The following is a 12,553-nucleotide window of genomic DNA, read 5'->3' as shown; positions in this document are numbered from 1 at the left end:
TTAACAACTTTCGCTATCCTTTGTCCACAAAATCTAACTTTGTTTCTCTCTCTCTCTATGCCTACTCTATACTATATAGTCTGTGGACCGGAAAACTTATTGGCTTATGTGGGAATGTTAGAACAAACATAATTCGGTACATCATGATCGGGGTGAATGGAGTCGGACATCGACCCGCGCACGGTTGTGTCGAGTTAATTGCGACGACAACTCGAGTCGGTGCGTCTAAACTTTTCATATATACAAAATAGAAATGCGTGTTAGGCGATCGAAAGGCCAATCACTATCCGACACGTGGCAAATCGCGACGTCGTTGTCGAACCCCATAAGTACTACTTTTACACCTTAGCAATGTCCATGCGAGACTTGCTTAACACTTTTATTTTTTCGGTGATCGTGAATCGACCGTGGGATTTTCTTTTTTCCTTGTAAATTGTATGCCTAAATAATAATAAAAAGATTAAGAAAAAGGAAAAAAAAAGGAAAAGAAAAAGAAAAAGAAAAAGAAAAAGAGAGAAATCATTTTTTTTGTAGCCCACGTTTGCGAGAAAAGCAAATATCTGTGATTAATAATAATGCGGCAGAGCCAGATAAGTAACTCCCCTCCTAATCTACGACTGAAAGTGATTTGGCGCACACTAATTATTTCGGGGCACTGCGTACGTGGCAGCCTAGGGTGCATTTCAGCTCCTTAAACAAAAAAAAAAAAAAAAAAAAAAAAAAAAAAAAAAAAGGCTCTCTCTCTCCTCTCTCTGTCTCTCTCCCCCCTCTCTGTCTCTGTCTCTCACTCCCACAACCACTCTCCCCCCTCTCTCTCTCTGGCCCGACGTCGCCGGAGTCATTCCAGCGCGGGGAGCCGGCGCAATCGGCCGCCGATATGACGTCACTCCGCTGCATCCTCGACAAACCCCTCAACCAGCTAACGGAGGACGACATCTCGCAGCTCACCCGCGAGGACTGCCGCAAATTCCTCAAAGACAAAGGTCGTTCCCTCCCTCCTCCTCTCTCTTTCTCTCTCTCTCTGTCTGCGTGTGATTTCCGCTTTTGTCCCCGCGAGGTCGCCGTAATTTCCGGCGGCTGGCGGGCGACGGATTTCTCGGTTCATTGGGGAGCTGACGCGTGTGCAGGGATGAGGAGGCCCTCGTGGAACAAATCCCAGGCGATCCAGCAGGTCATTTCGCTCAAGGCGTTGCTCGAAGGCCACGGGGACGACGATTCCGGAGCCAAAACGCTGCGGAAGATCGTCGTTTCGTCCGTGGAGAATCCGCCGCTAGTACGAATTTTACTCTTCTAATTCCTAATTTTCACTCGTCCGGGAGAAAAAAGCATGTCGTACGGCCTGGTTTTGGTAGAAACTTTCGCGAGGGAGTGTTTAATTCGGCAATTGCAGGCGAACTCGAACTCGAACTCGCCCGACTCGGCGAAGGAGCTGAGTGCTGGCGCCAGTGTTTCGGAACTTGCAGACGAAGCCGTTCCGTATCGGCGGAAGGATCTGCCAGAATCGGTACCTCATGGAGATGTGGCTTCGGCAGGGGTGGACCTGGAGAAAAATACCGTTAGTCCCAGGTTGATGATTGACTTAGTGTTCCAGCGTTGGTCCATTTGTTACATTCTGGTTGTTGCTGTGATGTCACTGGCTGGTATGATTAAGGCGAGCATTTGCGTGTTAGCGAAATTTCATGTTAGGCTTTCTAGTAATTCTAGACAAGGACTGTATAGGATGAAAATTACTGCGGAGTCGGGATGTGATAAACTAGTCCTTCTCCTCGTAAGTAGTCAAGATGTGTTGGGACGAGTCTTTCTGCTGAATTATGGATCTATTTATCTTGGCTGGAGCAGTCTGTTCTTTGTCAAATCTTGATGTAGCTACCGGTTTGTACGCCACAAGCGTCTAAACTTGGAAATGCATACAGATGAATTTGTTCTTCTTTGGTATGTTGACAACAATCATGGCTTTTAGTACTGTTCTGGTGTTGGTATGGTTTGCAGTGTTGCCAAATTGGCTAGTCATTATGTTCCTTGAGATGATATCTGATTGTCTCATGGAGTGAATTGAAAGGAATTTAAGCTTACACATTGGGAGCATGGACATAGCTCCAAGCTCGAGAGTAAGGTTCAGTTCGAGTTTTAATGGGCAATGCTGGATGATATTTTGCAGAAATGTCGGTGCTGAAGAGGTTACCCTGGGGCAAATGACTATTTTCTACTGTGGCAAGGTGAATGTATATGACAGAGTGTCTCCTGACAAGGTAACGAAGATTTGACAATGCACAGATATCTCCTCTCAAGTCTTACGTGCACAGCTGAGGCCCCGTGAACACATTCACACATGGTCTTGCAGGCGCGGACAATCATGCAACTTGCTGCTAGTCCTATCCCCTTGCCGCTGGATGATTCATCAAATGGAAGTGCAGCAATTTGGTCACTCCCTTGTCATATGCAGGCTACAAGTGATAACTTGTGTCTATTGCCTCCAAGAGCAATGGTCTCTCATACCACACAAACAGGTGTGATTGACCTTAGCAGTATAGCAGGATGGTTAATCTGATCAATCTTATTTATGCATCTTGCTTCAGCTTAATGTACTCAATTTATGCATGCAGATCTGTAGCCTGATTTAGTGAGTGCTAGGCATAGGGAAAATTCTTGATACGAATCTTTTCCGGTTCGTAGATCATCAGTGGTGTTGCTGTCTTTAAAACCAGATTCCTCTCCCAATTGCCTCTCATTCCCAGTAATGAGGCAGCGACACCGATATGATAGTACTATTTACATCATCAACATCACCTTTATCCCAAACTAGTTGGGTTCGGCGGTCGATGAACCCAAAAATAAATAAAATAAAAGCAAGACCGATTGAGGGAAAAGAAATAATTATATAAAAATAAAATAAATATTTAAAAATAAAAATATATAAATATATATAGGGAGAAGGGACTAAAAAGGACAGTCTGGAAAGTGGACTAATCATTTCTATGAAGCTTGGGGTTCATAAATGGGAGGAAAAGCTAGATCGGTCAAATATGGGAGCGCTGTGATTTAAAATGAAGATCTGAGAGTCAAATTTTCATCTCGAAAAGCTGAAGCTGGAAAAAAGTAGTGCAAATATTGTACATGATACTTCAAACATTTGTTAAAGTTGCATGCTTTGGGAGCCTTCTGAGACATTGATTGTGGTTTGTTTCAATCAAGAAGATTGATTCTCCTCAATGAAATGGGAAAGTCCTACACATGTCGAATCTGCAATATGTTCTGTATTGCGTGGAATTCACACTATGTAAGATAAGATGAACATATAGGTAGGAGCTTGCTAATTTCCCGTTATGCACAGTGCTTAGGTTGCCAAGCAGGAAAGAGATATTGTGACAACCATGAAGGAACTTGGGGGTGGTTCGTTGCATTCTTAAAATACTTGGGTTTGGCAATAACACTTGTAGTACTCTGAAATGGTACAACTTACTTCCATCGTCGATCAAAGGACTTGAGGGTGAAGGTGCAACAAACCGGCAGCTCATCAAACAAATTAAAATTTCACACTGTTTCTACTGCGTTTTTGCGTCCAATATCAAATATTTAGACCAGTGAAATTCAATTTTCTAAGATTTCCAATGAAAGAACAAGCATATGTCATGTGGGGTTAGTGAAACTAACCTTTTGTGGGACTAAAATGGTTCGAACAAACTGATAACTTGTTTGTTTTGGATTTTTACCTTGTAGACGGTTGAACATTAGACTAAGTGACCTTAACCTCAATACTCTGTTCATATGGAAGTCCGATTTTTTCTTTTTTTTTTGGGTGGTTGTCGTCCATCAAATATGAGGTTGATGATTGTATTTCTTCAGACATGGAAGGTCATGTGAATCGAAAAGTTCGGCTGCAGAAGTATTTTGACAAGCGAAAGGACAGGTGAGTGACGTGATTGTTTTACATCTCTACTTTCTTGTTGTTTAGAGGCCTCTCAAACAATAGATATCAAGATGCGTTCATTTTGGTTTTCTTCTTTGGTTTGAAATTTTGTCAGGGGGAGATTCAAGTCCAGGAAAGATGTTGGAACAGCCTCTTTGGGCTTCGAGATGTTCTTGAACCAAAAAAGGTTGCCTGTTCCAGAGGGACAATTAAGCAAAAACACAAGGACCTGTGCACCACAACCTGGGATGGCAAACGGCAAAAATAGTCAGTCTTTCTGTTGATCTTTAGGAACAGGTTAATTGTTCTCTAATCTGCAGAACCCTGCTTGCCACTAGGCTCATAAAGCTGTGATAATCCTAATGTAGCTACTGTTGTCTGATTGTGGAGAAGTCTGTAGCATGTGCATGAACACAAATCCTACTACCTTTATCCATTCACTGGTTCTTTGATATTTCCTCTGCACATATGTAAACTACCTGGATGTTTAGTCATTTCAATGAACTCATGAACGATTAGACAACTTCCTGTGTTACAAGTTTTGCAGGAAAAAGTTTGCAGCCATTCGAACTTCATTTCTTTCTTCATTCCTTTTTTCTGGGTCATGTTCTTTCTAAGTTAAGAACTTATGAATCAGTTTTTTCTTGTATAGCATGTATACAATCTATTTTTGTCTCTGAGTGATTGTGTTCCATTATGTATGTTCTGATTAAAAAGACAATACAATTGTTCTGTTATTTATTCTTCTATTTTCGCTCATTAATGTATGAGGGTTCGATATTTTATTTTTTTCCATTAGACAGATCAATATGTATGTCTGGGACTTCAGACTTGATTGAATTCCTCAAGGTTGTAAAGGTTCTTCTGTGTTTTTATCTGTTGTGATGCATGGATAGGTTGCCTAATAAGAGTTTATTTAAGCTGAGACACCTTTTGGACCTTCAACTCTGCCGTTTTGTCCATTTCAGTTCTTCAACTGTTATGATCTCAACTTATATCTTGCCTTTTGTCTTCTTTAATGCAGGTCCCTGATATGGAGATATCATGTAAGGGTGTGGCCCTGGGAGCCGATGACGGTAGTTTCATTGAGATAATAGCTATACCTCAAATAAATGGCAAAATCATGGAACTCGTCTTAGAGATCTCTAGAAGAGGACTGGCTTTGGATCACTCGTCCTCGGATCAAAATTTTGTATATTCTAGAAAGTTAAATGTTATCTTCGAGGCTTTCTTGATTAATGATGCTGAGGTTAGTGAACCGAGAGAGCTTTTCCACGCTCTGTCCCCTTATGTGCCACGATGTGCCCAATATCCATATGTAAAGATGCGCTCCACCATCTGCCGGCATCGGAAAAGCTGCAGGTATGCTAGTTTAGGTTTAGCTCGATGATTGTACTCCTTTTCTCACATTTATTAAGTTGATGGCTGTTGGAGCATTGTCTTGAAGCCGAAGATGCCGAACAAAAGGCTATTCTGTCGCTGGAATTGGAATACTTCTGGAGCTTTGTTTTTCCTTTTGTAGGCCGAGTAGTTTGGATTTGGCTACAGTTTGTGGGAAGTCTAGTAATCATTTTGGACCGCTTTCGGCCTAGATGAGTACTGATTACACGAGCCTTCTTGACGACAAAATTTAAACAAAGACCCTCATGGTCAAAGGGATTCCTGGATGAATATTCTAGCTTTAGCATCATGTGGGGCTAAAGATCAGTTGACTCAGAATTGTTTTAACAAAATATATGGCCTGGACTTCTCCATCTTCATTGACTCAAAAGGATAGCTTAATACATCGAAGATGGGGAAAAGGTGAAAAATGATTATAAAAAAGGGCAGGACTTGAGACTGTAGAGACAACCCTGCTTTTATTGACCTTTTTGTTTATTTTTGGCTTCTACTACAAAGGCCATGTTCTTAGCCACGGAATTTCTTGGAATCTTGATTCTGACCAGTTAGGTTGCCTCCATCGTTGTCGGACATTGTTGTTTTATTCAGAGCACCTTCAGAGAGCACTGTCAAAACCATAGACAGCCCACTGTTTTGATGAAACAGTAGGCCAAAAACCAAGGGAGATGGTACAAAGCGAGGAATTTGAGAAGTTTTGTGATTAGAACTAATATTCCTAATTAGTACTTAGGATTTGACGAAAGCATGCACTTATTTTCCTGGAAAATTCTCAAAATAGTCTTAAATCTATTGCACTTTTGCTAATTTAGTCTTAAACCTTTTAATTTTGCTAATTCAGTTCTAAATCTTTTGTATTTATGCCAATTCAGTTCTAAATCTTTTTTTTTTTGCGACAATTCAATTCTAATTTTTTTGTATTTGTGCTAATTCATTCAATCCTGTCAATTTTGACCAGGCGTTGACGTGGATGCTAGCTGGTGTTGACGGGGCAATTTTTAATAATATTTTATTTTATTTTTCTATTTTTTGCTTCATCTTCAGCCTCCAATGCTTAAGCAAATCCCCAAGGCACTGCAATTGAAAGGCCTTCTCCACTTGAGAGAAGTGGACAGAAGTTTCAACGACTCCCCAATCGCCACCGACACTAGGTGGGGCTAGCACCTCCATCGCCGGGCGAGCTCGAGCTCGATCGGCCATGGCGTCGATAGATCTAGGCGGCTCGCCCAACGATGGCGACACGATGCCATGCTCGGGTGAACTCGGCCTTGCCCAACCATGGCGTCGCTAGATCTATTTAGAAACTAAAGGTTGTGCTTGATTTTGGTCACATTCGACCGAGAGACTCTCAGAAACTTAAGAGTGCACCATAGTGCCCAAAATCCTTGGCTCATTGCATTAGTTGATGAGTGTGATCTGGTTTTTTTAATTAAGGGTGTGACCAAAGTCGGGTCATCCTAGTTCACCACACGAGCTTGGCCGAATTGGATTTAAGCTAAAGCTCAAGCTTGATGAAGTGTTCCGTAATAAGCTCAAGCTCAAAGCGATTGGATGTTTTTTTTTTTTTTTTTTTGTCGGGAAATGCGACTGGGGGTTAAAGATGAACCAAAAAATAGAAAAAAAAATAAAATAAAAGCTGAAAAATATTATTAAAAATTGCCACGGCTGGTCAAAGTTGGTTGGAGAACCGAATTGGCACAAATACAAAAGGTTTATGACCGAATTGGCGCAAAAAAATGTTTAGGATTGAATTGACATAAATGCAAAATGTTTAGCATTGAATTGACAAAATTAAAAGGTTTCAGACTGAATTGACAGAAGTGTAATAGGTTTAGGACTTTTTTGACAATTTTCCCCTTATTTTCCTTATGCTAGGTGCCACGGGGCCACCATTAGCGAGTTAAATTATCATAAAACGAGGTCTCTCATAATGAAAAAGAACTTTACGTATCGACCACATGATTGAGGTGATGTAGCAAATCCATCACATTGTTTGATCACATGATTGAGGTGATGTAGCAAATTAATCACAATGTTTGCGGGACGTACGTCTCTACAAATTTCACATTGCAATCAAGCCAATCACAATGTTCCCGGGACATGTGTCCCTCCTTACAAATTCCACATTTGAATTACCACAAAAGATCTTTCACGAGATTGCAATGCAACCGAGTAACGACGGTTAATTCACTCGTTAGTGCAAAAACCATTTTCTTTCTCCCTTTTCTAGAGAGAAGGCACAAAGCCTCTTTCATTTCACCCTAGTGGGAGTTGTTTATGACCGACCCTAATGTGAACCCTTCTATGGAATTGCACCACTTTGAAGAATTGAAATACTCTTTTCTGACCGCTCGGGCTTTGTATGCTTCCCAACCTTTTGCACAATTCCACGAGCTGAAGAAAGAATCGAATACTCTCTTTTCCAACTGCTGTGGCTTTGTCTGCTTCTCAACCTTTCGGAAAACTCCACGATTTGAAGAGTTGAGACTACTCTTTTCTAGCGGGAAAATTGTCAAAAAGTCCTAAACCTTTTACACTTTTATTAATTTAGTCCTAAACCTTTTAACTTTGTTGATTTAGTCCTAAACCTTTTCACTTTGTGCCGATTTAGTCCTATTCGCCGGAAATCACCGAAGTGGAAGCCGGTTGTCCTAAGTGGCATCGCCGGTGTTGACGTGGATAATTTTAAAATATTTTTATTTGAAAAAATCTATTTTTTTTTTTTCGTTTTTTCCTTTGTTGGCTCCAAGGCTGGCGACCCCAACCCCGGGCAAGGAGTGGCGAGGGTCGCCGGCCCCTAGGCGAGAGCCGATGACCCCGGCGGCACCTTGGACGAGGGCCACGAGGGATTCACGACCCTCGCCCGGGGACCCACAGGGCTTGCAGACCCTTGCTGGCTCTCCCCTAGGGGTCGGCGATGCCCACGTGTCCTTTCCTAAGGGTTGGCGACCCTCGCTGGGTAGCAAACCAAAAAAATAAAAAATAATCGATTTTTTTTAAAAAATTTAAAAAATTATAAAAAATTATAGCCGGCGGTGTCACGTAAGACGATCGGCATTCACATTAGCGATTTCCTGCGAATAAGACTTAATCGGTACAAAGTGAAAAGGTTTAAAACTAAATCGACAAATTTAAAAGGTTTAGGACTGAATTGGTAAAAGTGTGAAAGGTTTAGGACTTTTTTTTTCGGTTGACAATTTTCCCCTTTTTTAGCTGCTGTGAAAGCACAAAAGATGTACGAGTTAATCCCGCTGGTTTCGACCCTTATATAAAGTCAATCATCTCGTGACAAAGGTTCATCAAAGACCGTATTGCACTAAGTAAAGGAAGTTTCGTCGGGCTCGTCTTCGCCTTCGCCCGCCTCACATCTCCTCTGTCGGGGAAGCACCGGTGAAAGTCTGCGCGGAGCAATCGGAGGGAAAGAAATGGCGCCCCAAGAGATCAAGGTAATGGCTAGACTCGCCCCTCCTCTCCGTCGTCAATCGTCGTGGTCCGACATTGTTGTTTTCTTCATAGCACCTTCAGAGACTTAACGTCAAAACCATAGACAGCCCACCGTTTCTTTGATGAACCAGTAGGCCAAAAAACAAGAGAGATGGTACAAAGCGAGCAATTTAAGAACTTCTATGATTAGAGCTAATAATCCTAATTACAACTTGTGACTTGTATGCTTCCCAACCTTTTGCACAAGCCCACGAGCTGAACAAAGAATCGAATACTCTCTTTTCCAACTGCTGTGGCTTTTGTCTGCTTCTCGACCTTTCGGCGGACTCCACCATTTGAAGAGTTTGAGAGTACTCTTTTCTAGCCGCTGTGGCTTTGTCCTCAAGCGGAAAAGATTTGCGAGTCAGTCCCGCGGGCTTCGACCCTTCTATAAAGTCATTCATCTCGTGACAAAGGTTCATCCAAAGGCCATAGTGCACTTAAGTAAGGGAAGTTTCGTCGGGCTAGTTTGCTAGGGCTCGCCTTCGCCTCCGCCCGCCTCGCGTCTCCTCCATCGGCGAGAGTCCACGAGGAGCAATCAGAGGGAAAGGAATGGGGACCCCGGAGATCAAGGTAATGGCGAGAGTCGCCCTCCTCTCCCTCGTCATGCACATGTTTTTTGGCTGTGATCTTCTTCTGCATGGGGTTGGTTCTGGATAGGAGCTGGCGATCGAACAACTTTGTCGACGAGGGACAAATTGATACTTGTTTAGATGTGCACGGGGCTAGGACAGAGCTTGAACAATTTGTCCGACGAGGGACGGCGAGGAGAGAAAGAGGCTTTAGTTAGGGACGACGGGAGCGGTCCGGTCGAATCGAGTCGAGTCGGCGTGATGTCAGGCTCGATTTGAAACTCAACCTCCTGTCCATCTCGAGTTTTCAAATCCCCAATGAAAGGGTGTTATTGTACATAGCATCAGGTCTTTCATGTTGCTGGAGGAGGTTTATACCGAAATTCAATTTGAGTAAAAGTAAACAATTTTCTGGTAACTGTGCTGAAAACTAGCGGTAGCTTGTGACGTCATCAAAATAACAAAAATCTCAAACGCATTATGAAATTATATTCATAAATCGTTATATGTAATCGTGTTTTTTTTGGAGAATGTAGAAGAACATGAGCATTAATGAAGTATGTTCAGGAGATGTTAGACAAGATTTATAAAAAAAATAAAAACAAAAACAGAAGAGAGTAATAAAAAAAAAAATTGATGAGAGAAAGGAAATAGAGACCCATTCTTCTCATTTGGACAGGAAGTCGTTTTTATCTGGTTAAGCTTTCTCTTTTTCAGTTAACGAAAAATATTTTCCATCGGTCCAATAGTTTTCGCCCATCCAAACCCTCGAAAGTTCGAAAATAATTTTCCGAAAATGGTTTTTCATCGAGCAACCTGACCATAAAAGTTTCCATAATTCCATTAATTATGCTAACAAGAAGGTCGAGTCGAGTATCGCAGAAGGTCGAGCTCAACTTGATTAAAAGGGGATTCAATTATGAATCCTTGTAACTATTCGAGGAATCCTTCTTCTGTGGTTGGGAAAGATTGATAACTTTTTCCATTCATTTGGATCTATGGTTTCAGACTTGGGCGACTATACCATTAGATTTACGAGCTGGTCGAGTCAAGGTTATCGGGCTTCATCGGTTTAGATAGATGATGCATACAGATCCCTCAAATTTTTGAGTCTGAAATATGAAAAGGAATCGAGAGAAAAGCTGTTGCCACAGGCTTGTCTGTAGCAGACTTGTTGTTCTCTGATGTTCATGGAATTCTTGGCTTGAATGATCCTTCCTTCTGCTTGAACATTCTGAAATCCAGTGTAGTTTCCACCCTTCTGTTCTTTGGTGATGTTCGGGCGTGCAATCTTTTGCTCGATTGAGCGAATGTTCGCGCTGCTTGAGAGTTCTCAAACCGTGTAGTTGCTGCAAGCTACTGAGTAACTGAAAGACGAAATATCACTGTAATTATATCGTTCTAGCACGGGGCGCCTCCGAGGTATTAAGGTCTGAGAACCATGATGTCGACATGGCAGAGGATTACAAATGTCGGGCATTCTTCATTTAAGATTTTGGTGGATCGACAATGGTAGAGTAGGTTTCGGATTCATATGGGGAATGCGAACTCATATGCCGAGCAGTATATTCACTTGCCATTGTGCTTTGGCTGTCAATTGTAGATCTCTGATATTAGCAAAGGTTTATGCAATGATCAGTTTGCTTTTTCTAAGGGAGTAATCGCTGATGTCTGTCCTGAGAAGGATATCTCGCTCCTTTTTCATTTCTAGCATGTTGAATACGTAGAACAATCATGTTTGTTCTGCAAAAGCTTATCTCTTTTGTAACTCTGTGTAGGATCCAAGAGAGGAAGTCATCCAAGCATGGTACATAGACGGCAGCGACGAGGACCAAAGGCTACCGCATCATCGTCAGCCTAAGGAATTCGTTTCCCTGGACCAACTTGCTGGTTCGATCTATAGAAGATTCCTTTTGTTCCTCCATGGTTGGGACTATCAAAACCGGGTTGTTGGGGATATATTAATCCAATCTTATGAACATGTTCGATTTGCAGAACTTGGAGTTCTTAGCTGGAGACTTGATGCAGATAACCATGAGACAGATGAAGAATTGAAGAAAATACGTGAAGAGCGCGGATATTCATACATGGTTTGAATTTTCCTGATTTTCTGTTTGCCCTAAATGTAGCCAAAAGCTCTGCTTGATATATATGTCGCCATGCATTGCTACTGCAAGTATGTAAAATCACGTTCTTTTCTGTTTAAACTTGTGCTCAAATTCCTTTAGTAAACCTGTCTTCAGGACATCTGTGAAGTTTGTCCAGAGAAGCTGCCGAATTACGAGGAGATGATCAAGAACTTCTTCAAAGAACATCTCCACTCCGATGAGGAGATCCGCTATTGTCTGGCCGGAAGTGGTGAGCTTGCTGGTCTTGGTGGGCTTTGTCAGACGCAACTTTCTGCAACCAGTTCACTCGTCCTAATGTTGCTCCTGCTTACAGGTTACTTCGACTTGAGGGATCAGGACGATGTTTGGATCCGGGTTTGGGTGAAGCAGGGAGGGATGATAGTTTTCCCAGCCGGAATCTACCACCGGTTCACCCTCGACTCCGACAACTATATCAAGGTACTTTAGCGTACGCCAGAGTTAAGTTCTTACCCCGACGATAATGCTCGTGTTGTGCCTTGATCTGTGTCTCAGAACTGTGAATGTGCAGGCGATGCGATTGTTTGTCGGTAGCCCCATTTGGACCCCCTACTATCGTCCTCACGATCATCTGCAGGCCAGGTGCGCTCCCCATTCTAAAATCTCGTAACACGAAGTGCATGTTTCACTAAATTCGCATGTTGTAAATGCGGTATCTTCCATGGTGTAGAAAGGCGTACCTGGAAGCTTTGGGCCGGAAGGGAGCGGCCGGTCGTGCTCGTGATGCTGCAGCATGAAACGAAGCATGATAGAGCGACATACGAGAGACCTTTTGATAATAACTAGATAAAAGGAGCTATTGTGTCATAAAGCATCCGCATCTCGGTCGTCGCTCGCCTATTTGTTTACCAAACTCAGATCTTGATCTTGTCTACAGTCTATGTGTCATTACTTTCTATTCTGGTATGAACACTGGTCTATCATAATGTGTGTAGCTTTCCTATTATAACAGATTGTTCAAAAGGATCTCCTGTTCTTCCATAACATATTCTGCCTTTTCCTAGATACTTCGATTCATATATACATGATTTCGCTGTTTGCTGAGT

At 42.2% G+C, this 12,553-nt stretch overlaps 2 protein-coding genes across 5 annotated transcripts; both read left to right on the top strand.

Annotated features, from left to right (window-relative positions):
* The first annotated feature begins 728 nt into the window (after positions 1–728).
* On the top strand, positions 729–5,399 carry LOC115750270 (protein TIFY 4B). Of its 3 annotated transcripts, XM_030687504.2 has the most exons (9): positions 729–744; positions 778–983; positions 1,128–1,273; positions 1,391–1,566; positions 2,159–2,249; positions 2,342–2,507; positions 3,844–3,907; positions 4,023–4,204; positions 4,932–5,399. In XM_030687504.2, exons 2-8 carry the CDS (start codon positions 878–880, stop codon positions 4,189–4,191), a joined length of 918 nt encoding a protein of 305 aa, XP_030543364.1. In that variant the 5' UTR covers positions 729–744; positions 778–877; the 3' UTR covers positions 4,192–4,204; positions 4,932–5,399. The 3 variants fall into 3 exon arrangements, with proteins under 3 accessions (XP_030543364.1, XP_030543365.1, XP_030543363.1); XM_030687505.2 differs by lacking the exon at positions 729–744 and having other exon boundaries at positions 772–983; positions 4,023–4,174; XM_030687503.2 differs by lacking the exon at positions 729–744 and having other exon boundaries at positions 772–983.
* A 3,237-nt stretch (positions 5,400–8,636) lies between these two features.
* Positions 8,637–12,345, top strand: LOC115750271 (1,2-dihydroxy-3-keto-5-methylthiopentene dioxygenase 2-like). Of its 2 annotated transcripts, none has more exons than XM_030687508.2 (7): positions 8,637–8,751; positions 11,139–11,250; positions 11,356–11,450; positions 11,604–11,718; positions 11,803–11,927; positions 12,019–12,089; positions 12,178–12,345. In XM_030687508.2, the coding sequence occupies exons 1-7, from the start codon at positions 8,731–8,733 to the stop codon at positions 12,242–12,244; spliced, it is 606 nt and encodes a 201-aa protein (XP_030543368.1). In that variant the 5' UTR covers positions 8,637–8,730; the 3' UTR covers positions 12,245–12,345. The 2 variants fall into 2 exon arrangements, with proteins under 2 accessions (XP_030543368.1, XP_048136277.1); XM_048280320.1 differs by lacking the exon at positions 8,637–8,751 and adding an exon at positions 9,233–9,361.
* Positions 12,346–12,553: the final 208 nt, after the last annotated feature.

The sequence above is a fragment of the Rhodamnia argentea genome, chromosome 1 (assembly GCF_020921035.1).
Source record: "Rhodamnia argentea isolate NSW1041297 chromosome 1, ASM2092103v1, whole genome shotgun sequence".
Taxonomy (NCBI): Eukaryota; Viridiplantae; Streptophyta; class Magnoliopsida; order Myrtales; family Myrtaceae; genus Rhodamnia; species Rhodamnia argentea.
The sequence above is the reverse complement of the archived record's forward strand: the minus strand, read 5'-3'. Positions and strand labels throughout refer to the sequence as shown.

What these genes read in the sequence shown, in the direction of transcription:
- LOC115750270 (XM_030687504.2), top strand. Translation starts at nt 878, where the DNA reads ATGACGTCACTCCGCTGCATCCTCGACAAACCCCTCAACCAGCTAACG. An exon ending in CCGTGGAGAATCCGCCGCTA is followed by an intron (nt 1,274 to 1,390) that starts GTACGAATTTTA and finishes CGGCAATTGCAG; the next exon opens with GCGAACTCGAACTCGAACTC. An exon ending in ACAGAGTGTCTCCTGACAAG is followed by an intron (nt 2,250 to 2,341) that starts GTAACGAAGATT and finishes ATGGTCTTGCAG; the next exon opens with GCGCGGACAATCATGCAACT.
- LOC115750271 (XM_030687508.2), top strand. Translation starts at nt 8,731, where the DNA reads ATGGCGCCCCAAGAGATCAAG. An exon ending in TTCCCTGGACCAACTTGCTG is followed by an intron (nt 11,251 to 11,355) that starts GTTCGATCTATA and finishes TTCGATTTGCAG; the next exon opens with AACTTGGAGTTCTTAGCTGG. An exon ending in AGCGCGGATATTCATACATG is followed by an intron (nt 11,451 to 11,603) that starts GTTTGAATTTTC and finishes ACCTGTCTTCAG; the next exon opens with GACATCTGTGAAGTTTGTCC.